Below are 22,732 nucleotides of genomic sequence, written 5' to 3' on the forward strand. Positions count from 1 at the left end.
GCCTTTTTCGACACTGACCGTTTTCAAATCTGCCTGGTCTACTGCCCACCCAGTCTCCTCGAACTAAACATCTCCCCCACTAATATAATTTTTTGCAACTCATCTAAAGCCATCTAAACCCACCATAATATTAGGTGACTTTAATCTTCACATGGACGTTCACCCCCTATCAAATACCTGCCAAACGCTAATTGACATAATGTCTGCATTAGGTTTCAAACTTATCACAGATAAACCCACACACAAAGCAGGCCACTCATTAGACCTAACTTTCATTAACAGCAGCCTCCTAGAAAACATAAAAATTGAATACACACAAATCCCATGGTCAGACCACTTCCTCATTAACTCTCAGATCAAACACACAGGCCCAATAAAGAAACAAAACATGGAACCAGCTGAATTCATTATACCGCCCACCTTTCAACACATATATTCTAAAAGACAAATTACATGAAGAACTAACACACGCCAATTACACAAATAGCCACACCGCAACAACCGACTGGATAAACAGAACCACAACTTTGGGCAAATGAATTAAACCCTCAAAAAAAGTTCGCATTAAAGAACCAAAACAGAATAATCCATGGTATAACGAACAAATCAAAGAAGTAAAACGGATCCTTAGAAGAAAGAAAAGAATGGAAAATAACAAAACAACTAAGAATTTAACAAAGTACAGGAAAACAACTGGCCTATTACAAAAAACAATTTTAGATACCAAAAAGAAATACTTCAGCTCAAAAATAGAAAAATTTGCAAATAATGCGAGAACCCTATTTAACATAGTAAAAAACCTCAACAGCGACAATACAAACAATCATCTAACCTTACAAGAGAACCAATGCAATGAAGTAGCTCAATTCTTTAAAGATAAAATTGAAAACCTAAGAACAAAAATCCCTATCACAACAAAACAAGAGATTAAGATGCCCACAAGGGACGTCGTCAAATGGTCAGAATTTGATGAGATATCACACATTGAAGTCGAGAACATGATAAAAAAAAAAAAAAAAAATGAACCCTGCTCCTCACTTAATTGACACCATGCCCATTATGGAATTAAAAAAACTAGCCAACACAGTAGCTCCAACATTAACCAAAATCATCAATCTCTCCCTAGAACAGGGGTCGGGAACCTTTTTGGCTGAGAGCCATGAACGCCACATATTTTAAAATGTAATTCCATGAGAGCCATACTAACTACAACCCCCAGCCTCCTGACTCCCCCAAGACCTGCCAAATTAATTTACTACAAGCCTCCTGACTCCCCCAAGACCTGCCAAATTAATTACTATACAGCCCCCCATCCTCCTAAAACCCCCCCCCCCCCCAAGACCTGCTAAAAGGCCCTGGTGGTCCAGCGGGGGTCCGGGAGTGATCTCCTGGACTTGGGCTGTCGGCTGCCAGTAGTCAAAATGGCGCCGACGGCCCTTTGCCCTTCCTATGTCACAGGGGCTACCGCCGCCATTGGTCGACCCCAGTGACATAGTGAGGGCAAAGGGCCGTCGGCGCCATTTTGACTACTTGCAGCCGTCAGCCCAAGTCCAGGAGATCGCTCCCGGACCGCTCTGGACCCCCGCTGGACCACCAGGGACTTTCCGCAGGTCTTGGGGGGGGGGGGTCAGAAGGGTGGGGGTTGTAGTGTAATTAATTTTGGAGGTCTTGGGGGGGCGTCAGGAGGGTGGGGGAGTTTGTTAGATTTTTACTTTTTTATTAAAGATTTGTCTGCGAGCCAGATGCAGCCATCAAAAGAGCCATAGGTTCCTGACCCCTGCCCTAGAAGAAGGATTAATGCCAGATACCCTGAAAGGAGCCATAATCAAACCAATCATTAAGAAAAAGAGCCTTGATCCCCTAAATCTGAGTAACTATAGACCAGTCTCCAACTTACCTCTAATAGCCAAACTAATTGAAAAAACAGTACAAAAACAACTGTCAAACCACCTAGAAAGTAATAACATTTTATATCCTGCACAACATGGATTCTGCAAACACAGTACAGAGACTTTACTACTAGCGCTATCAGACATTATCTTAAGAGGCTTCAATACAGGAACACATTACATTCTGGTTCTATTAGATCTCTCTGCAGCATTTGACACTGTAAATCACAAAATACTAATCAGTAGACTAAAAGAAATAGGACTCAATAACAAAACAATAAACTGGTTTGAATCATACTTAAACAATAGATGTTTCCAAGTACAAATCAAAAACACACTTTCAAACAAAGTCAAACTACAAACAGGAGTCCCACGGGGATCAGCCCTGTCCGCAACACTCTTTAACATTTACTTACTTCCAATATGTCACCTACTCGCAGGACTTGGAATCAAACATTACGTATACGCAGACGACATACAATTACTGTTACCCATCGTAAACACCATTGAAGAAACAATAAAACTAGCCAATATGTATCTTGAAATAATCAAACAGCTCCTAAACCAATTGGAACTGGTAATAAATATTGAGAAAACTGAATTCTTACACCTAGAACGAAAAAATATACACCCTATACAACTACAATCGCAATAAAAAATAATGAAGCCGTGGAGTTAGCAATAAAAGTATGGAATCTAGGGGTAATAATTGACCCTGAGCTAAACATGAAACAACACATCTCACAGAAATTAAAAGAAGGTTACGCCAAATTAGTGATCCTTAGAACAGTGGTTCTCAACCTTTTTCCCATCGTGACACACCTGACAGACCACATTCACATATGTTTCACACTGCTCATTACAATTTATGGCGGAAATAAAAAATAAAGGTCCAGTATTATTTTTATTGTTAATGACAAGGAAAAGATACATATTCTATCTGAATAGAAATTGCATAAACGGTAAACATCCCACACCAAAACAGCACCAGTTTCCAGCACTTAACAGTAACCACCTTACCTAAGAAAAGGCAACACTGAAAATATTACACCAGGCCTTAAGACTCCAATACATTATATACAATATATTAGTATAATAAGTTGTTCCAATGTTATTATATTGTACTATGTTGTTACCATGTAAACCAGAGTGAAGGCAATCTGCTATACTTCGGTATATAAAAGCCTCGAAATAAATAAATAAATACATCTATTAGAAAAACGGACCAAGTCAGGCTGATACACAGAAACTACACGCCAGCAGAGAACCTCACCTGAATCACATGTGCTTATCCTCACCTAACAAAGAATAAAGAGACCAAAACACATAAGTAGAAGCATGCAGACAAAAACTGAATTGGAAACCGCAACAAGCCAGAGTCTCTGTATGCAGTGCAACAAAGGAAAAAAAGAAACATCACCCATCCTTATAAAACAAATCAAGACATATAAAATCAGTAGCAGTAAAACCATACTAACAAAAAGAACAGATTATTTCAAAACAGCGGATAAGTGGCATATCCAATAATTAAAAACTCATATCAAAATTTTCTAGATCCCAATAAAATATTTTAAAATAGCAGACACAAAGACCCAGTAATGAAAAATAAGAAGATACAAGAAATGTTTTGCTCTGCATACCTGGGAACGTTTGATATCCAGATGCCCTGAGATTGTTTTGAATTATCAGGAGGAGGGGTGGTTTGCTTGGAACTTTCTCCTGTCTCTTTCTCGCACACTGGCTCACAATCGCTCACATATACACATGCTTTTTCTCTCTCACTTATATAGGCTCTTAATTACACATTTACACACATGCTGCCTATCTTTTCAGGCTTACATACACTGGCTTTCAATCACACACATACATGCTGTCTTTTTCTCTCATTTATACACAGGTTCTCAATCACATACTCACATGCTCTCTCACCTAAACCAGCTTATCAATCACACACAGACACACATGCTCGCTGTTATGTTCAGGCTTGTGGATGAGGATGGTATACCTTTCGGAGGGTCCGTAGGCTCTCTCGTCGGGTGGCGAGGCAGAACAGGAGGCAGGACCCTTGACACTGGAGGCTGAGGCGAACACGGAGGCGATGATGAGACGAGATGAGGCGCTGTGTCTTCACCACTGGTGGTAGGCGGTCCCCCCGGGAGGAGCCCGTAGGGACCCGACCGCTGGGACTTAGGTGGACCTAGGGAGGTCAGAGTAACGGTGCAAGGGCCAACTGGAGCTTCGCCCTGGAAGCCCGCGGTCCCCCCAGGAGGAGCCCGTAGGGACCCAGGCCGCTGGGACTTAGGTGGGCCCTTGGAAGCGGTGGTCTTGAAGGAGTCCTAGGTCAAGTGCCAGAGGGTCAACGCTCACCAGTCCGTAGTCGTGTACCAGAGAATCACTGCTTGCCAATCTGGAGTCGGGAACCAGAGAATCACCGTAAGCCAATCCAAAGTCAGGAACCAGAGAATCACCGTAAGCCAATCCGAAGTCAGGAACACCAAGACGAAGCAGGAACCAGAAGCCAAGCTCAGGGAACTCACCGAAGCAAGCAGACTAGACAGCAATTGAAGACGTTGCCAAGTCTAGGAATGAGCAGAGGAAGGTCTCCCTTTATACTTCCTCTGCTCCAGCTCATAGGAAACAGCTGAGCCTGGTTAAAGGGATCATGTCCCTTTAAGGCTAATGAGGAGGCGCGGCCTCGTGCCTAAAGATGGCGGCGGCCATCTTTGATTTTGTCCCGTGGAGGAGAGACGCCGCTGGACACTGCGAGGGGGGAGCAGGACGGCTCCCCCTGCAGCGGGCAGCTCGGGAGGCCATGCGGGGGCGACGGCCAGGATCGGAGCCCTCCCCCGGGGCTCCCGCAGCGCAGGAACGCCGCGGCCAAGGTAGGGGTCCGCGGTTGTGGGGTGCCACAACCATGGAACACAACAGTACCCCCCTCTTTAGATCGTCTCCCTGGAGGCCTGGGTTTAGCTGGATGGTCCTTGTGGAACTGCTCCAGCAAATTCCGGTCCAGGATATTAGCCAGTGGTTCCCAGGAGTTCTCCTCGGGACCGAAGCCTTCCCACGCTATTAGGTACTTCCATTTCTTCCTGTGTTTCCTTACATCCAGAACCTCTCGGACTTGATAGGTGAGGTCATCTTCAGAGGCCACAGGTTGTGGGATTGGAGGCGTGCTGGAAGGCCAAGACAACACCAGAGGCTTCAGTAGGGAGACGTGGGACGTGTTGTGAATCTTGAGGGACGGAGGGAGACTAAGTTGATACGAGACAGCACCCACTTGCCGGATGATGGGAAACGGTCCGATGAACCGTGGGGCCAGTCGTGATGAGGGCAGCTTCAACCGGATGAACTGCATGCTCAACCAAACCTTTTGGCCCGGCTTGAGAGGCGGGTACGGCCTTCTGTGCTGGTCTGCGTATCTCTTAGCTGCCTGACCAGCCCTGACCAGGGCGCGTTGTGTGGAAATTCACAGGCGATGCAACTCATCGGCGGAGAGTTGAGCTGTCTGAGATGCAACCATGATGGGAACAGGCAGTGGCGGGCGTGGCTGCTTCCCATACACTATCTGAAACGGGGAGGACCCAGTAGCGGCTGAGATATGGGAATTCAGTGCAAATTCGGCCCAGGGTAGCAGGCTGGCCCAGTCATCCTGTTTTTCATTAACATACAGACGGAGAAATTGCTTTAGGGTCTGGTTCGTCCTCTCTGCGAGACCGTTGGATTGTGGATGATAAGCGGACGTGTAATCTAGGGTGACGTCGAACCTATCTGGTAGAGGGCCTTCCAGAATTTAGCAGTAAACTGAGGCCCTCGATCAGACAGGATGCCTTTAGGCAGACCATGAAGCCGGAAGATGTGCTGGACGAATAGCTGAGCCAGCTGTGGTGCGGACGGCAACCCTAGTAAAGGCACGAAATGCGCCATCTTGCTAAAACTGTTGACAACCGCCCATATTACTGTGTTGCCATTGGAGGGTGGCAGGTCCACCACAAAGTCCGTAGCCACCTGAGTCCACGGTTCCGCAGGGGCAGGTAACGGTTGGAGTAACCAAGGGGTTGCACCGGAGATCTTCTTGTGGCGAGCGCAGGTCTGGCAGGACTCCACGTATGCCCGGACATCCTTATTCACCTTGGGCCACCAATAGTACCGGCGCAGGTGCTGCAACGTGCGGGATTGCCCTGGGTGGCCGGAACATCGAGAATCGTGGGGCCCACGCCAGCACTTGTCTTCGCAAGTGCGGCGGAACTAGTGTTTTTTCCAGGCGGGATGGTAATGGTAGCTGCCAGGTGGATCCGAGATGGTTCAATGATGTACTGTGGTTCCTCAGAACCCTCCGTGGAATCAAATACCCGTGATAAGGCATCAGCCTTAGTATTCTTTTCTGCCGGTCTGTATCACAGAATGAAGTTAAAACGGGTGAAGAATAGGGCCCACCGAGCTTGTTGGGGATTGAGCCGTTGTGCCCGGTGTAAGTACTCTAAGTTTTTGTGGTCTGTGAAGACTGTGAACTGGTGCTGTGCCCCCTCCAGCCATGGGCGCCACTCTTCTAAGGCCACTTTGGCCAAAAGCTCCTTGTCGCCAGTGGCATAGTTCTGCTCCACTGGCGTGAACTGGCGGGAGAGGAAGGCACACGGGCATAGCTTGTGGCCCTCGGAGGCCTGTCTCAGGACGGCCCCTACTCCTTCTGAAGATGCATCCACTTCGACAAAGAACGGGCGTTGCGGATCGGGATGTCGAAGGCAGGGTTGCAGCATGAACGCCTCCTTGAGGCGACGGAAGGCGGCCTCCGCTGCTGGAGGCCACTTTTTGGGGTCTGCTCCTTTACGTGTCAGGGCTGTCATCGGTGCCACAATGGATGCATAGTGGGGAATAAAAGACCGGTAATAGTTTGGAAACCCAGGAACCTTTGGAGTGCCTTGAGCCCAGATGGCTGTGGCCATTCCCGAATGGCACTTAGCTTCTGCGGATCCATACGGAATCCCTGACTGGAGACTATGTACCCCAGGAAGGGAAGAGACTCCTGCTCAAACAGGCACTTTTCAAGCTTTGCATACAGCTTATGTTCCCTGAGACGTTGCAAGACTTGGACGACATGCCGGCGGTGGGCGGTCAAGGAATCGGAGAAAATCAGGATGTCGTCCGAATATATTACCACACATTGGTACAGAAGGTCGCGGAATATTTCATTCATAGTATTCTGGAAAACTGCGGGGGCATTGCAAAGCCCGAATGGCATTACCAAATACTCATAGTGGCCATCCCGGGTATTGAAGGCGGTCTTCCACTCATCACCCTCCTTAATTTGAATGAGGTTGTAAGCCCCTCGAAGGTCCAATTTGGAAAAGATTCTTGCCCCTTGCAGGCGGTCAAAGAGTTCAGAGATAAGAGGCAAGGGGTAGCGATCCTTTACCGTTATAGCATTCAGGCCCCGGTAGTCTATGCAGGGGCGCAGTGTTCCATCCTTCCGACGAAGAAGAACCCAGCCCCTGCGGGGGACTTTGACTTCCGGATGAAGCCCCTCTCCAGGTTTTCCTGGATGTATTCATTCATGGCTGTGTTTCCGCAAGCGAGAGGGCATAAGTGCGCCCACGAGGAGGCTCAGTGCCAGGAAGTAGATTGATGGCGCAGTCAAAGGATCGATGAGGAGGCAGAATTTCTGCCCTTTGCTTCGAAAACACATCCGCATATGAAGCATAAGGCTCTGGCAATCCTGGAAGCTTGGTGGAGGCCACAGAGTAGGAGACGGGGATTACAGGTTGGAGGCATCTACCATGACAGCTCGGGCCCCAACGGTTCAGCTGTAAACTCTTCCACTCGAACTGGGGACCGTGTTCTTGGAGCCACGGGAGGCCCAAGACCACCGGGTGCATCGAGTGCACCAGGACGTGAAATGACATCTCTTCCCGATGAAGGAGCCCTACCCTTAACTGGGTAGGAACTGTCATGTGGGTCACGCGGCCTGGGAGGGGTCTCCCTTGGATGGAGGAGATGACTAGAGGAGCAGGGATGCAAGTCAGTGGAATTTTTAGGTGCTCTACCAATTTCTGCATTATGAAATTGCTGCCGGCGCCTGAATCGACCAGGGCTAAAGTATGAAACTCACCCGCGGGTGACATTAGCACCACTGGAACAGTTAGTGGAGGTGTAGACTAAGTTGAGCCTAGGGACGAGGCCGCCTCCTGGTCCTAGGCACGGGAGTTTTTCTGAACGCACAGGGCAGGTGGCTATCCGGTGGCCGCTGCACCGCAATAAAAAACAGAGGTCCTTCTTTATTCGCCGATGATGTTCGCGGGAGGACATCTTCTCCCGTCCCACATCCATGGGTTCGTCGGGTAGCGACCGGGGGGTTTCTGACCTACCCTTGGGTGAGGACTAATGTCGGACGTCTGGACGGAGTTGTGGCTTAGATGTTGTCTGGGCCTCTTGGCGGCGCTCCTGGTGGCGTCTATCTATGCGACTGGCCAAATCGATCAAGGCATTCAAGGGCCTTGGTATCTCACGTCCTGCAAGCTCGTCTTTAATTCGGGGGCTCATTCCCTGATAGAAAATGGTGTGGAGGCAGTCAGAGTCCCAGCCGAGCTCCGAGGAGAGGGCCCGAAAGTCGATAGCGTATTCTGCCAATGTCCTGGAGCTTTGCCGTAACTGCAGTAGTCTCGGCCCTGCCGAAACTTCTTGAGCCGGATGCCCGAAGTTTATTGGGAACAACTCCCAAACCTCTCTGAGGTTCCTTAGAACGGGATCGTCCTGTTCCCATAGGGGGGAAGCCCATTCTAGGGCCTTCCCTTCCAGAAGAGCCAGGATAAAGGTCGTCTTGGTGGCGTCATCTGGGAAGAGCGCGGCCTGCAGGCGGAAGTGCATATTGCACTGGTTCATAAAAACCCTGCAGGCCCGAGGTCCCCGGAGAAACCGTGGCAGTGCCGGTATGCGAACTACCGGCCGACCCCCAGAAACCATCAGTGGAGAAGGCAGCGTAGGGTTCATAGGAGCCAATGCATCAAAACGCTGGTTCAGGCTCTGCACTGAGGAAACCAGGGCATCCAGGGTTTTCTGCTGCTCCAGCAGGCGCTGGGCCATTCCCGGAATGGCCTGGTGGGCGGAAGCCTCTGCTGGGTCCATGGACTTGGCAATCTGTTATGTTCAGGCTTGTGGACCCTTGGCCGACGAGAGGATGGTATACCTTTCGGAGGGTCTGTAGGCTCTCTCGTCGGGTGGCAAGGCAGAACAGGAGGCAGGACCGGCTGACCCTTGGCACTGGAGGCTGAGGCGAACACGGAGGTGATGAAGAGACGAGATGAGGCGCTGTGTCTTCACCACTGGTGGTCTGCGGTCCCCCCGGGAGGAGCCCGTAGGGACCCGACCGCTGGGACTTAGGTGGACCTAGGGAGGTCAGAGTACCGGTGCAAGGGCCAACTGGAGCTTCGCCCTGGAAGCCCGTGGTCCCCCCAGGAGGAGTCTGTAGGGACCCGGGCCGCTGGGACTTAGGTGGGCCCTTGGAGGCGGTGGTCTTGAAGGAGTCCTAGGTCAAGTGCCAGAGGGTCAACGTTCACCAGTCCGAAGTCGGGAACCAGAGAATCACCGTAAGCCAATCCGAAGTCAGGAACCAGGAACACCAAGACAAAGCAGGAACCAGAAGCCAAGCTCAGGGAACTCACCGAAGCAAGCAGACTAGACAGCAGTCGAAGACGTTGCCAAGTCGAGGAATGAGCAGAGGAAGTCTCCCTTTATACTTCCTCTGCTCCAGCTCATAGGAAGCAGCTGAGCCTGGTTAAAGGGATCATGTCCCTTTAAGGCTAATGAGGAGGCGCGGCCTCGTGCCTAAAGATGGCGGTGGCCATCTTTGATTTTGTCCCGCGGAGGAGAGACGCCGCTGGACACCGCGAGGGGGGAGCATGACGGCTCCCCCTGCAGTGGGCAGCTCGGGAGGCCGTGTGGGGGCGACGGCCAGGATCGGAGCCCTCCCCCGGGGCTCCTGCAGCGCAGGAACGCCACGGCTAAAGTAGGGGGCCGCGGTCTTTGGGTGCCACGACCGCGGGAAACACAACACTCTCTCTTTCTCTCATTTAGACACATGCTGTCAATCACATACTCACATGCTCCCTCACCTAAACCAGCTCTCAATCACACACATACTCTTTCACATGTACAGGCTCTCAATCATTCACATACATGCTATCTCACTCACACACATAGGATCTCAAGCACACATGCTTGCTCATTCACTCACTCTTTCCCCCCTCCCCCGAACTAGCACCAGCAGCAGCCTCTCCACTTCTAATCCTAAAGGCAGCAGCAATCTACTTCATTTTCAGCCCTCGCAAGAGCAAGGAGTCCCATCAGCTGTGGGGGGTAAACGACATTCTTCGTTTTTCTCTGAGCCCGCGCTGCTCATTCGTCAGGCTTGCACCTCTTTTCTTCGGGCCATTGCTGCCTGCACTAGCATGGTCTCTTCTCCCACGAAGCACCCGCTGCTCACCACTTCCTCTTCCGGGCCGCGGGGGGGGGGGGGGGGGGGGCGGGAAGAAGAGAGCATGCCGGAGCCGCTGACTCCTGCTCTCCTGCTGCGTTCCGCCCGGGCTTTCAGCGTTTTAAGCCCATGTGTAGGACCTATCTTGCTCGGGTAGGGGGAGCAGCTGGGTCAGCAGGGGACCGAGAAGTCTGGCAACACACTGGTGTGTCGCGACACACCGGTTGAGAACCACTGCCTTAGAAGACTGAAACCCCTGCTAACGCTAAACAATTTTTGCACATTTCTACAGGCAATGATATTCGCGAGCACAGACTACTGTAACTCCCTGCTACTAGGGCTACCTCAATCTACGATTAGACCACTACAAATATTGCAAAATTCCGCTGCTAGAATTTTGACCGGCAAAAAGAAAAGTGACCACATTACAGGAACACTTGTTGAACTACACTGGCTTCCAGTTGAACAAAGAATACAATACAAGGCACTGTGCATAATTCATAAACTAACCCACGATGAAAAAGCCGACTGGCTTAACACAGCACTGCGCGTACATGTTCTGCACAGAAACTTATCTGCTAATAAGGCCTCTACTAACTGTCCCCTCTGTTAAATCAGCACGCCTCACTCATGTAAGGGAGGAGAGCACTGTCGCTGGCTGGACCTGTTCTGTGGAACTCCATGCCACTCGAAATAAGGCTGCAAAGAAATTTGAAACTATTCAAAAACTAACCTGAAAACCTGGCTCTTTAAACAAGCTTTTTATAAAGACAAAGAGAATGAGAAAAACAGTTGATAGATAAGGACGCACCAAGCAATCAGTTTTGTTTTTTACCTACAAATGCATATTAACATAAGGTTTGAACTGCTTAACGATTTCCTAACCAACATATAAGCTTAACTTAGCACATAGTTTATCATATTAAAAATGTTACCATATTATGATGGAACATGTTTAATTTGTAATCTATACCAATTATAGTTTTTCTTTATTGTGCCTTTCTGTAAACCGTTGTGATGGTGATCTAACTTAACGATAGTATAGAAGAGGTTTTAAATAAATAAATAAAAAAATTTTGTGTTTGGAGAGCAAAAGAATCTTTTTGGCATCTTAGTTCTGAAAGGCTGTCTTAAACAGTGCAAGAATTCATCTTGTAAGTCATTCTCCTGCTTTTTCCTTTCTAGGTGATCCCTCCTAAAGAATGGAAGCCCCGTAAAACCTATGATGATATTGACAATATGGTGATTCCTGCACCCATCCAACAGGTGGTGACTGGACAGTCTGGCTTGTTCACCCAGTATAACATACAGAAGAAGCCCATGACTGTGGGAGATTACCGGCGCTTGGCAAACAGTGAGAAGTACGTATAGTAAGCAGCCAGTTCTAGTGTGCAGAGGATCAGTATGCAATAAGATGGGCTTCGACTAGTAGGCATTTTAAATCCATTTTTTTTCTTGTTGATTTAGAAACGGTAGTTAGATACCTTCTGTGTAAGAGGAGTACAATGAAGAATCTAGTTCTAGTGTAGAACAGAAAGTGAACCTACTAAAATCTTCCAGTTCAAAACAAATGATGCTCCAGGGAAGCTCTCTTCAGCAGAAATGCTAGTGTGAGTCTGTGAAAAGCAAAAAACAGGTTTTTTTTTCATTGCTGGTGATTAATAAGACTTGACTGTACAGTAAATTAGATTGCTCTTACAAATGAAACTGTTACACGTTAGTTCATTCACCCCTCAATTTTCCTAATGTGTATATCACACCAGATGCTTGCATTTGAGCTGAATGAGCTAATGGCATTCTTGCCATTACAGAACTTGCACAGGTTTTATTTATTTATTTATTAGGTTTTATATACCGTCACTAAGACAAGCCATCATAACGGTTTACAACATAATAAAAGAAGAAATAAGAACAATCAAAGATACTAAGACAAATACAATCATAACAGTCTTGTAAAATCAAAACAATTAGAAATGGAAATAAAAGTATCTATAAAAAGTGTGGCCTAGAAATTCATAAAAAATAAATACCATGAAATCAACAGTAAAAAAATTCAAGAGATAAATAGTTATAAAATACTAATATCTTTAATAAAACATGAAGAACGGGCCTAATAATAAACTAAAAAAAGAAAGCAAAGGTAAAAAGAAAATAAAATATCATTAGAAACAATCAGAGAAGGCTAAAACAGTAAAAAGCATAAAAAATAGAATAGGAGCATAAAGCACAGTAAGCTAAAGCTGTATGCATCACTGAAAAGCCAAGTTTTTAGATCACGCTTAAACTTTTTAAAATTGATCTCCAGTCTTAAAGTAGTTGGTAGCGTATTCCAGTTTTAGGTCCTGCCAATAATAAAGGGAGGAGGAATAGCCTAGTGGTTAGAGCAGTGGGCTACGAACCAGGAGACCAGGGTTCAAGTCCCGCTGTCGCTCCTTGTGACCTTGGGCAAGTCAACTTTACCCTCCATTGCCTCAGGTACAAATCTTAGATTGTAAGCCCTCTGGGGATAGGGAAACACCTACAGTACCTGAATGTAAACCGATGTGTGCTCTCCCTCACTTGGTTCAAGTGCGCAGAGTGTACAGAGGGTAAAGACAGTAAGCTCTTATTTGCCAAACGTAAATTTCTTTGTGAGACATGCAGTCTAATAGAGCAAAAGAGCAAAAATAATAGATAATAGCAGAAAAAGACCAAGTCTTCCCAGTTCTCTGTTCACAACTATTAAGGATATATCATAGCTGCCAGCTGCAGAGAATGACTGCTTGTAAGATACTGGTCCTTAGGTAGATGAGCATGCAAGAACCCTGCCCCTGGCCGCTTTCAACATTCACTTGTGATGTTAATGTATGCAAAATGAATATGAATGGAGTTTGGCATCTGATTGGCTGACATCTTTATCATGCATTTAAACTTTCTGCTTATGGGTAAAAACACTTTGAAAAGTCTAAACATTTTCTTTAGTAAATGTTTGTTTGTTCTATATTGTGCCTGTGGGGAAACAAATAATCTGTTGAAGTAATTGCTGGCAACTACTAATAATTATGGAATTAATTTGAAAGGTAAGGCCCATTGACAACATGCTATTCTGGTTCTGGGTAAGGTTTTTGTAATTGGAAAAGAATGGGATGACTTTTGAATATTGACCACTAGGTGGAGGTGGTGTCATTCCAGCCTTCATTTCAAGCATATTGCTGCTGTCTTCAAGATGAGTTGTAGAAAGACCCCCATCTGCTGCTGTCTGGAGTCCATAGTCAACCCAGCTCAGGAAACATGCAAACCCTTCTACTGCCCTCCTCAGACTGGCTGTACTGTACAGCTGTCAAAATGATGATCATATCAGTATAACACAGTAATCAGATCGTGAAATATCATTTCTCCATCATGTTTTTGCATTATTCTGAATGTTTTGGGCACTTGCTTGGCATTCACTAATTGCCCTTTTTTTGTCTCTTTGCTTTTAAACAAGATTTGAGAGAATTATGTTGCTTTCTTGCCAGGTATTGTACTCCACGCCACCAAGATTTGAGGACCTGGAACGTAATATTGGAAGAATCTGACATTTGTGTCTCCAATTTATGGAGCAGACATCAGCGGCTCATTGTACGACTCTGTAAGTGTTTAACCCTTCCTGTGCCTTTCACCGCACATGTGCATTTATGAGATCACATGATATTCCTATGACACTGTGAATGCAGGAGCCGGATATCATTTTGGAGGAGTGGAGCAGTAACTGCTTGGTTCTGTTGATAAAAGGAACTGGGCTTTTTTTTTCTCTTTCCCTTGCATAGGACGTGAATCTGTGGAACATTGGAAATCTGAATACTCTCCTGGACATGGTGGAACATGAGTGCGGGATCATCATTGAAGGGGTAAATACCCCTTACCTGTACTTCGGCATGTGGAAGACTACATTTGCCTGGCACACGGAGGACATGGATCTGTATAGCATCAATTACCTGCACTTTGGGGAACCCAAATCCTGGTGAGTGCATAGTGTTCTAGAGCCTCAACTTGAGCTGCGCAAAGACTGCAGACTAGCACTGTACCTTCAGCCATCCTGCAGTAACAGTGGATGGCATGATGTTTCTTTTGTTCAGATTAGCCAAGGAGACTAGCGGATACAATGGGTATCTTTGCATGCTTATAAAGGGTTAACATTAGCCTTCTTCAAAACATTGTTCTTGTTGAAAGATCCATAAATATTACTTGAATACCCTTGAAATAGCCATCAAGGAGGTTCTGAACAAGTCAGGGGAGAGAAGGGCTCCAAGTGTGATGAAGATAGTAGAATTGTTTTTTGAGATTCATTTCCAGTGATGAGTAGTAGGAATGGTGATGGGTGGTTCAGTGATGTGTGGGAAGTTGCTTTTCTTTGTAGGTTTTATGTCATCCAAAACATAAGAATGGAGGGAAAAGTTCGAGAAAGGACTTCTGGTCAGGATCCCAGTGCCTTTATAGACATAAAACAGCATAGCTTAAATGCCAGGACGAAACTGCAGATACTGTATCCTGGAACAGGCTGTTCCCTGTACGTACCCGGATCAGTCCAGACTCCTGGGTTATGCCCCTCCCCCCTCTAGCAGATGGAGACAGAAGTTTACCAACAAACGCCACCTTATCCAGGAGGGTGCCACCTACAGTCTGGCAGCGTTCTTCTGTCTCCAGCAGGTGGAGAGGGTGCAAACCTACAGTCTGTGTTAGGGCCTATTAGGAATTTTTAGGTCAGTGTTTGAAAAAAAAAGAAAAAGACTTCCCTGTACGTACCAGGATCAGTCCAGACTGTGGGTTATGTCCCCCGTCCAGCAGATGGAGTCAGAACTAAAACTTCTAGGGGAGATCCTATATAGTGTTCCCCTCCCCCTGCCTCAATCCTCAGTATTGTTCTGACTCCAGCAGATGTGAGCAGGGGACACGGTGTTCCCCAGCACTTTTAGCTTAGGTTTTTCCTAGGCCTTTTTCTTTTCAGGGGGATCAAGTAAAAGAAAAAAAAAAAGAATAAAGAAAAGGGAAAGTAGATCAATTTCTAGGGGTTTTTAATTTCCTCCTAGACAAATTTTATTTGGTAGCCGGCTGCACAGTGAGGACCTTCCTCCCTGTATGCCGGGTGACTGCTGACAGGCTGTTTTTTTTTTTTTTTTTAAGTGTTCTGTCTCTTACTTTCTCTCTTGCTCCTTCATATTGTGGGTAAGTGTGGTTTTTTTCTTTGCAGCTTACCAGGAGATCGCTCAGCCGGCTGTGAGCGGTCCTTGGGGTGCATTATCGGTGGTGCCGATCACCTCCCCCTCAGACGCGTTTCTGCCGGGCTCCCTTTTTCCCCCCCCCTCCCTTGTGGGGCGAGTGGACTCCCGACCCGCGGCCCCGCGACGATTCATTCCCCGGGGCCGCCAGCCTTCGGGACGGGGAATTCCCTGAAGGTACCTCAGGGTCGGTGGGGGGAAAAACCTCAGGCAGCCCTCGCCTTCGATCGCCGCTGCTGAGCGCGGGAACGACGGCCATTTTGTTTCATGATTCAGACACCGGACTCTCTGAGGAGGAGGCAGGAGACTCGATCGGGGCCATGCTTCCAGCTACAGCCTCGGGGGTGACATCGGAGGCCAGGGGACACCTGGGGAGGTCACCGGGGACCGGGATCTTCAGGGTTTCCGGCTTTTTCGCCCGAATTTGTGACTGGGTGACTGGGGGCCCTCCTCCCCCAAAGTTGGCTCGTTTGGACACCATTTCAGGAGTCAAGGCCCCTCAGGCTGGGGTCCCTCTGTTCGATGAAGGGCCGGGGCCCTCTCGAGATCCCCCGGGGAGTCAGTCGGCTCCGCATTCCGTCTCAGGAGGGGACGTCCCCTTGGACCCGGAGGGGGAGGATTCCCTCCTGGCGTCTCAGTTGCAGGGCGACGATCCGCGGGTTCTCTGCATTTTTCAGGCTGGGGAATTGGATGACCTCATTCCCCATATTCTACAAGAGATGGACATTGACCACACACCCCCCCCCCCCAATCCGGTGGAGCCCGACCCGAAGGTCAAGAAGGGGGATCCTCTCTTGGCGGGCCTTCGGCCGTTGGCTAAGGGCTTTTCCAACTCATCACAACATACTACAGCTCATTTCCAGAGAATGGGATACTCCTGAATCCAACCTTAGGGTCAGCAGGGTCAGGGAGTAATTGTATCCTCTCCCGGCCGACTTCCTGGAGTTGTTAAAGGTCCCTGCCGTGGATTCCGCCGTCTCAGCGGTCACCAAACATACCACCATCCCCGTCACGGGGGGAGGGGGTACGGCTTTGAAGGACGTTCAGGACCGGAAGCTGGAGGTATACCTGAAACGGATCTTCGAAGTCTCAGCATTGGGAATGCGGGCGGCAATTTTCAGTTTGCTCGCGCAGGGTGCGGGGCTTTGTTGGATCCAACAACTGCTTACTTCCCAGTCGCTGCCGGAGGCGGAGACACAGCAGGCGGACAGGCTGGAGGCTGTCGTTGCCTATGGTGCTGATGCCCTATACGACTTCCTGTGGGTCTTAGCTCGCTCTATGGTGGCGGCGGTATCGGCTCGTCGTCTCCTGTGGCTGAGAAACTGTTCGGTGGACGCCTCCTCCAAGACTCGTTTGGGTTCCCTTCCCTTTAAGGGCAGGTATCTTTTTGGAGAAGATCTGGATCAGATTATCAAATCTCTTAATGAGAATGCGGTCCATAAGCTACCGGAGGTTCGCCCTCGGTCTTCCAGATCCTTCAACTCCGCTAGAAACAGGTATCGGAATCAATGCAGACCTCGCCCCTCTAGGCAGCCACCGCCTAGGGCACCATCCTCTCGTTCCCACACCTGGAGCCGATCCTTTCGGGGGCGACGTCAGGGCAAGGACGGACAAGGATCGGGCTCCGCTCCTAAATCCTCCCAATGATGCCAAAATGGACCCACGAGCCGACCCCCCCACCTGGGGGTCAGCTTGCTCTCTTTTACGAGGAGTGGGTCCAAATCACATCGAATCAGTGGGTCCTAGATATCCTAAGACACGGCTACGTCTTGGACTTTGTACGCATTCCACGAGACAGATTCCTGTTTTCCCCGTGCGGGTCCAGGCTCAAACAGCAGGCCATCCGACAGACTCTGGACCGGCTCCTTTCCTTGGGAGCGATAACACCGGTCGCGGCCTCCGAGCTCGGCCGAGGTCATTATTCCATTTATTTCGTGGTGCCCAAGAAAGAAGGGACTGTTCGGCCAATCCTGGACCTCAAGACCGTCAACAAGTCTCTCAGGGTCCCTCTGTTCCGCATGGAAACACTTCGCTCCGTATTGGCGGCAGTGCACCCAGGGGAATTCTTGGCTTCGCTGGATCTTACGGAAGCGTACCTTCACATCCCGATCCACCAGGCTCACCAGCGCTACCTACGGTTCAAGATCCTGGGACAGCATTTTCAGTTCCGGGCCTTACCCTTCGGCCTAGCCACTGCTCCTCGGGTCTTTACCAAGGTCATGGTAGTCGTGGCAGCGGCTCTTTGCAGAGAAGGTATGCTGGTCCATCCCTACCTGGACGATTGGCTCATCCAGGCGAAATCCAGAGAGCAGGGTCTTCAAGCTGTGGAAAGGGTGATTCCCTTACTTCAATCTCTGGGGTGGATCGTCAATTTTGCAAAGAGCAAGCTTGTGCCATCTCAGTCCTTGGACTTCCTGGGAGCCCATTTCGACACGTCCCTGAGCTCAGAAAGGGCACAGGCGCTTCGCGAGCAGATCCGCGCCTTCATGAGACTCAAGTCCCACGCCGTGGGACTATCTGCAGGTCTTGGGCACCATGGCATCCACCATAGATCTGGTCCCGTGGGCCTTCGCTCACCTGCGGCCTCTTCAGAGGTCGTTACTCTCCAGGTGGAAGCCAGCGTCACGAGAATACCAGGCGGTCCTGCCGATCCCACAGTCGACGTTACACAATCTCCACTGGTGGTTGGACCCTCAGCGGCTCGCCCGGGCGGTATCCCTGGAGGCTCCAGATTGGGTAATAGTGACCACGGATGCCAGTCTGTCCGGTTGGGGAGCGGTCTGTCGGCACAGTTCGATCCAGGGCCGATGGTCGGCGGAACAATCGAGTTGACCCATCAACCGACTAGAGAACAGGGCGGTTCGCCTAGCCCTTCGGGGGTTCCTCTCCCTGGTACACCGGGCGGTCAGAGTTCTGTTCGACAGTGCGACCATGGTAGCCTACATCAATCAGCAGGGGGGCACGAGAAGCCATCTCGTGTCATTGGAGACCGACAGTCTGATGGAATGGGCGGAGCTCCACCTAGAGCGCTTAGCGGCGTCCCACATCGTGGGCATAGACAACGTACAGGCGGATTTTCTCAGTCGACAACGCCTGGATCCCGGAGAGTGGGAACTGTCGGAGGAAGCCATGGGGCTGATAGTCAAGCGCTGGGGAATCCCTCGCATGGACCTGATGGCAACCGCCGGAAACACGAAGGCTCCCCGCTTCTTCAGTCGCAGAAGGGAGCACGGAGCAGAAGGTGTCGATGCGCTGGCCCTACCGTGGCCACACCAGGGCCTGCTGTATGTGTTCCAACCATGGCCTCTGGTGGGAAAGGTCATATGGCGAATGGAGACGCATCCGGGGTCAGTAATTCTGGTGGCGCCGGAATGGCCGCGTCGCCCATGGTTTGCAGATCTAATCCATCTGAAGGTGGAAGGGCCGCTTCGTCTGTCATCTGCCGCGGCTCCTTCTCCAGGGACCAATATTTTTCGAAGGGGCAGATCGCTTCTGTCTTGCGGCTTGGCTTTTGAGAGGCGCACGTTGAGGCGTCGCGGTTATCCTGAATCTGTTATTTCTACTTTCTTACGAGCGCGCAAGACGTCTACCTCGGTCACTTATGTTCGGGTATGGAAGGTCTTCGAGGAGTGGTGCGTATCCCATGAGATCCAGTCGACTCAAATTCTCTCTTTTTTACAGGCAGGCCTAGATCTGGGCCTGGCTTATAACTCGCTCAGGGTACAGATGGCAGCTTTGGGGGCCTTCCTTCATGAGGGAACTACTAGTTTCTTGTCGTCCCATCCGGATATCATCCATTTTGTGAATGGAGTGAGACATCTGAAGCCTCCAATCCGTTCTCTTTGTCCGTCGTGGAACTTGAACTGGTTCTCCGGGCACTCTGTGGTCCTCCTTTTGAGCCACTTCGCGCAGCTACGGTTAAGGACGTTACGCTTAAGACTGTCTTCCTTGTAGCGATCAGCTTGGTGCGGCGGATCTCAGAGCTACAGGCTCTCTCTTGTCGGGAGCCATACCTCAGTCTTGCGGCGAATGGGGTTTCTCTCCGCACGGTGCCATCCTTTCTGCCCAAGGTAGTCTCAGCCTTTCACCTCAACCAATCGGTGGAACTGCCCTCATTTCCGGCGGCTGAGTCGGGGGATCTCCACAAATTGGATGTGCGACGATGTCTCATGCACTATTTGGAGATCACTAATGATTTCCGTCTGTCGGATCACTTGTTTGTCCTTTGGTCCGGTCCAAGGAGAGACTGTATGGCCTCCAAGCAGTCCATCGCTCACTGGCTAAAGGGGGCGATCGTAGCAGCGTATATTGGAGTGGGTAAGCCCCCTCCACTAGCTGTCAAGGCTCATTCTCTCCGGGCTCAAGCTTCCTCCTGGGCGGAGAGCACGTCAGTGTCGGCCCAAGAAATATGTAGGGTGGCAACTTGGAAATCGCTACACACTTTTGCGAGACATTATCGCTTGGACGTGCGGGCACCTCCGGGCGGGTCTTTTGGGGACAAGGTCATTCGCGCAGGGCTGTCCTCGGCCCGCCCATGATTGGGAAGCTTTGGTACATCCCACCATCTGGACTGATCCTGGTACGTACAGGGAAAAGAAAATTATTCCTTACCTTGCTAATTTTCGTTCCTGTAGTACCAAGGATCAGTCCAGACCCCCTCCCTATGCTGGGGGTTTTCTTATGGTGGGACATCCCTGATTTCCTTGTCCATTTCAGATACGCCTCTGTCTTCTGTCTCTCTTGGGTTCTTCTAAGAATTTTGCCTCTCGCTGACAGTTATGTCTGCAAGTTCATGGTTCTGTTGTGGGTTCCTAGTTTTTTATTGGCGGCTGGTTGTTCAGCCATTGTGTTTTTCACAGTTTTCGCACTTGATCCCTCTGGAGTAGTCTCTTCTCTTCTGGGCTTTGCTAGTCTAGATACTGAGGATTGAGGCAGGGGAGGGGACACTATATAGGACCTCCCCTAGAAGTTTTAGTTCTGACTCCATCTGCTGGACGGGGGACATAACCCACCATCTGGACTGATCCTTGGTACTACAGGAACGAAAATTAACAAGGTAAGGAATAATTTTCTTTTAGGCAGTGTTTTACCAAGAGACGAATCACAGTGCATTCCTGCAGGTCAGAGTCTCTAGCCTCCCAGGGGGTTGGGAGGTCCTGAGGGGACCATCCCCCCCCTGGTTTCAGAGGCAGCTGACGTGCTGGGTTGAGAACCCAATTACCAGCTTGTGCAGCCACTGAGAGTAATACCGGGGAGCCCGGTTCAGGACCCGGAGGCGTCTGACAGGTACTTGTTTTTAAATAAATAAATACATAAAATTTTTTGAATTTTTTGCAGTTTGAAGTTCTTGGTGTGGCTCGACTCTCCCTGGCCTCCTGACCGTGGTGGGGGTATTTTTGGCCCGTTTCGCTGCATTTTCGGGGGGGGGGGGGGGGGGGGGGGTTGTTCATTTTGTTTTGTCAGCGATGCCACGAAGGGCCACGTGTTGGGCCTGCGGCGCCATGCGGACGCGATTGTCTCTGGAAAATTTGTGTTCCTCTTATGTTTCTGGGGGAGAGGGAGCCTCTGCAACCCCAAGAAGGGTCGTCCTCCAGGTCCAAACTGTCACTAGTGCTTTTGGGGATCTGCCGGGAAACTTGGGAACGGGCGCCATTTTAGCTCCCCTGGGACCCGCGGCCTCAGCTGCAGGCGCCATTTTGTCCCCGGTCAGGGCTGCAGCCGTAGCGGCGCAGAATGTGAGCGGAGAGGAGGTTCTCCCACCGAGTTTGTCACCACAGCGGACGGTCCCTGAGGTGGAGAATCCCGTGGGTGTTGGAAGGCAGGGTACGGGGGGATGCCCCAGCCGGGGACTCAGATGATTTGTCATCAGAGTCCTCTTTTTCCTCCGATTTTATTTTGCTGAAGCATAAGGCCTTTAAAGCTAAAACGGCTGGCAAGAAGAGGCCTCTTCTCCTGGACTCACAGCACGGGCCTCAGAAGAAGGCTCGGACCGCCAGAGACATGAGTTCGTCGTTCGGGAAGAGACCCTCCACCTTGCAGACTCCCTTGGTGGATACCGATTCCTCCACAGAGTCGGAGGACCTGGCGGACCCTGAGCTCCCTTCTCAACCCCCGCAAGGGATTGAGGGGGAGGGAGATCCGATGCAAGAGGGTCTGAAAGGGTTCCATGGGACGGACAGAGATGACCCAAAGGTGGTCAGTCTCTTTTGCAGAGATGAGCTGAGCCCTCTCATCCCAGCTATTTTAAAGGAGCTCGGCATTCATGTGGAACAACAGCCATGTGGAAACAACATCCCTTCAGACCTCAGGCTGGAACCATGCCTACTTACATTCAAGAAAAAACTCAAAGACTTGGCTGTTCCGACAAGCCTTCCCAGATCCATCGGACACACATAGATGATTAACACTTCCCAAGACCTATGGACTTTGACATCCTTAACTCCCACAAGCACAAGTCTCTTCTAACCACTTAATCTAGCACTAACCAGGTTACTGTGTTGGTTTTTATGCTTTATGTTTACTTAACTTTATGCCTTATTAGGCCTTTCTTTCCAGCTGCTTAAGCTTCCAAGTTTTTACCATCCCTGTTGGAATGTACTTGATTCTTCTGTTTATCCACTATTTAAATATGTATTCTCTGTTACTATCCCCTTGTTCGATGTAAACCGACCTGATATGTATTTAACCATGAAGGTCGGTATAGAAAAATACTAAATAAAATAAATAAATAAATTCAGCTTCCCCAGGTAGAGTCTCGCCTAGGAGCTGCGGACCCGGTGGTGCTGGGCCTACGGGGTCCTCCTTTGTCTTTTCCATTATTTTTTCGGCTATGGACTTACTTTTAAGGAGTGGGGACACTCCAGACTTGGGCCCTAAGGTGGCGAAGGCGATGGATAAGCTCTATCTCTGCCCGAGGAGGCTTTAGAGGCTTTTGCGCATTCCTAAGGGGGATGCTGCAGTAGCGGTCGGTTACTAAGAAAACCATCATTCTGGTCACTGGAGGACGGCTCTTAAGGATCTTCAGGATCGTAAGCTGGAGGTTCAACTCAAAAAGATTTTTGAAGGCTCCACTCTGGGGATCCGGGCGGCGATATGTAGCAATTTCTCCTTAAGGGCAGGCCTCTGTTGGGTTCAACAGCTTC

At 49.5% G+C, this 22,732-nt stretch overlaps 1 protein-coding gene across 1 annotated transcript in view; it reads left to right on the forward strand.

The window, feature by feature from the left end:
• The window catches only part of KDM4B (lysine demethylase 4B), a 735,609-nt gene that overhangs the window by 204,644 nt on the left and 508,233 nt on the right, over positions 1–22,732 (forward strand). The window contains 5 exon segments of the mRNA XM_029614587.1: positions 11,539–11,714; positions 13,851–13,873; positions 13,876–13,890; positions 13,893–13,963; positions 14,142–14,335. Of these exon segments, the coding sequence (XP_029470447.1) occupies positions 11,539–11,714; positions 13,851–13,873; positions 13,876–13,890; positions 13,893–13,963; positions 14,142–14,335 (479 nt within the window).

This window comes from Rhinatrema bivittatum, chromosome 8, assembly GCF_901001135.1.
Source record: "Rhinatrema bivittatum chromosome 8, aRhiBiv1.1, whole genome shotgun sequence".
Lineage (NCBI taxonomy): Eukaryota > Metazoa > Chordata > Amphibia > Gymnophiona > Rhinatrematidae > Rhinatrema > Rhinatrema bivittatum.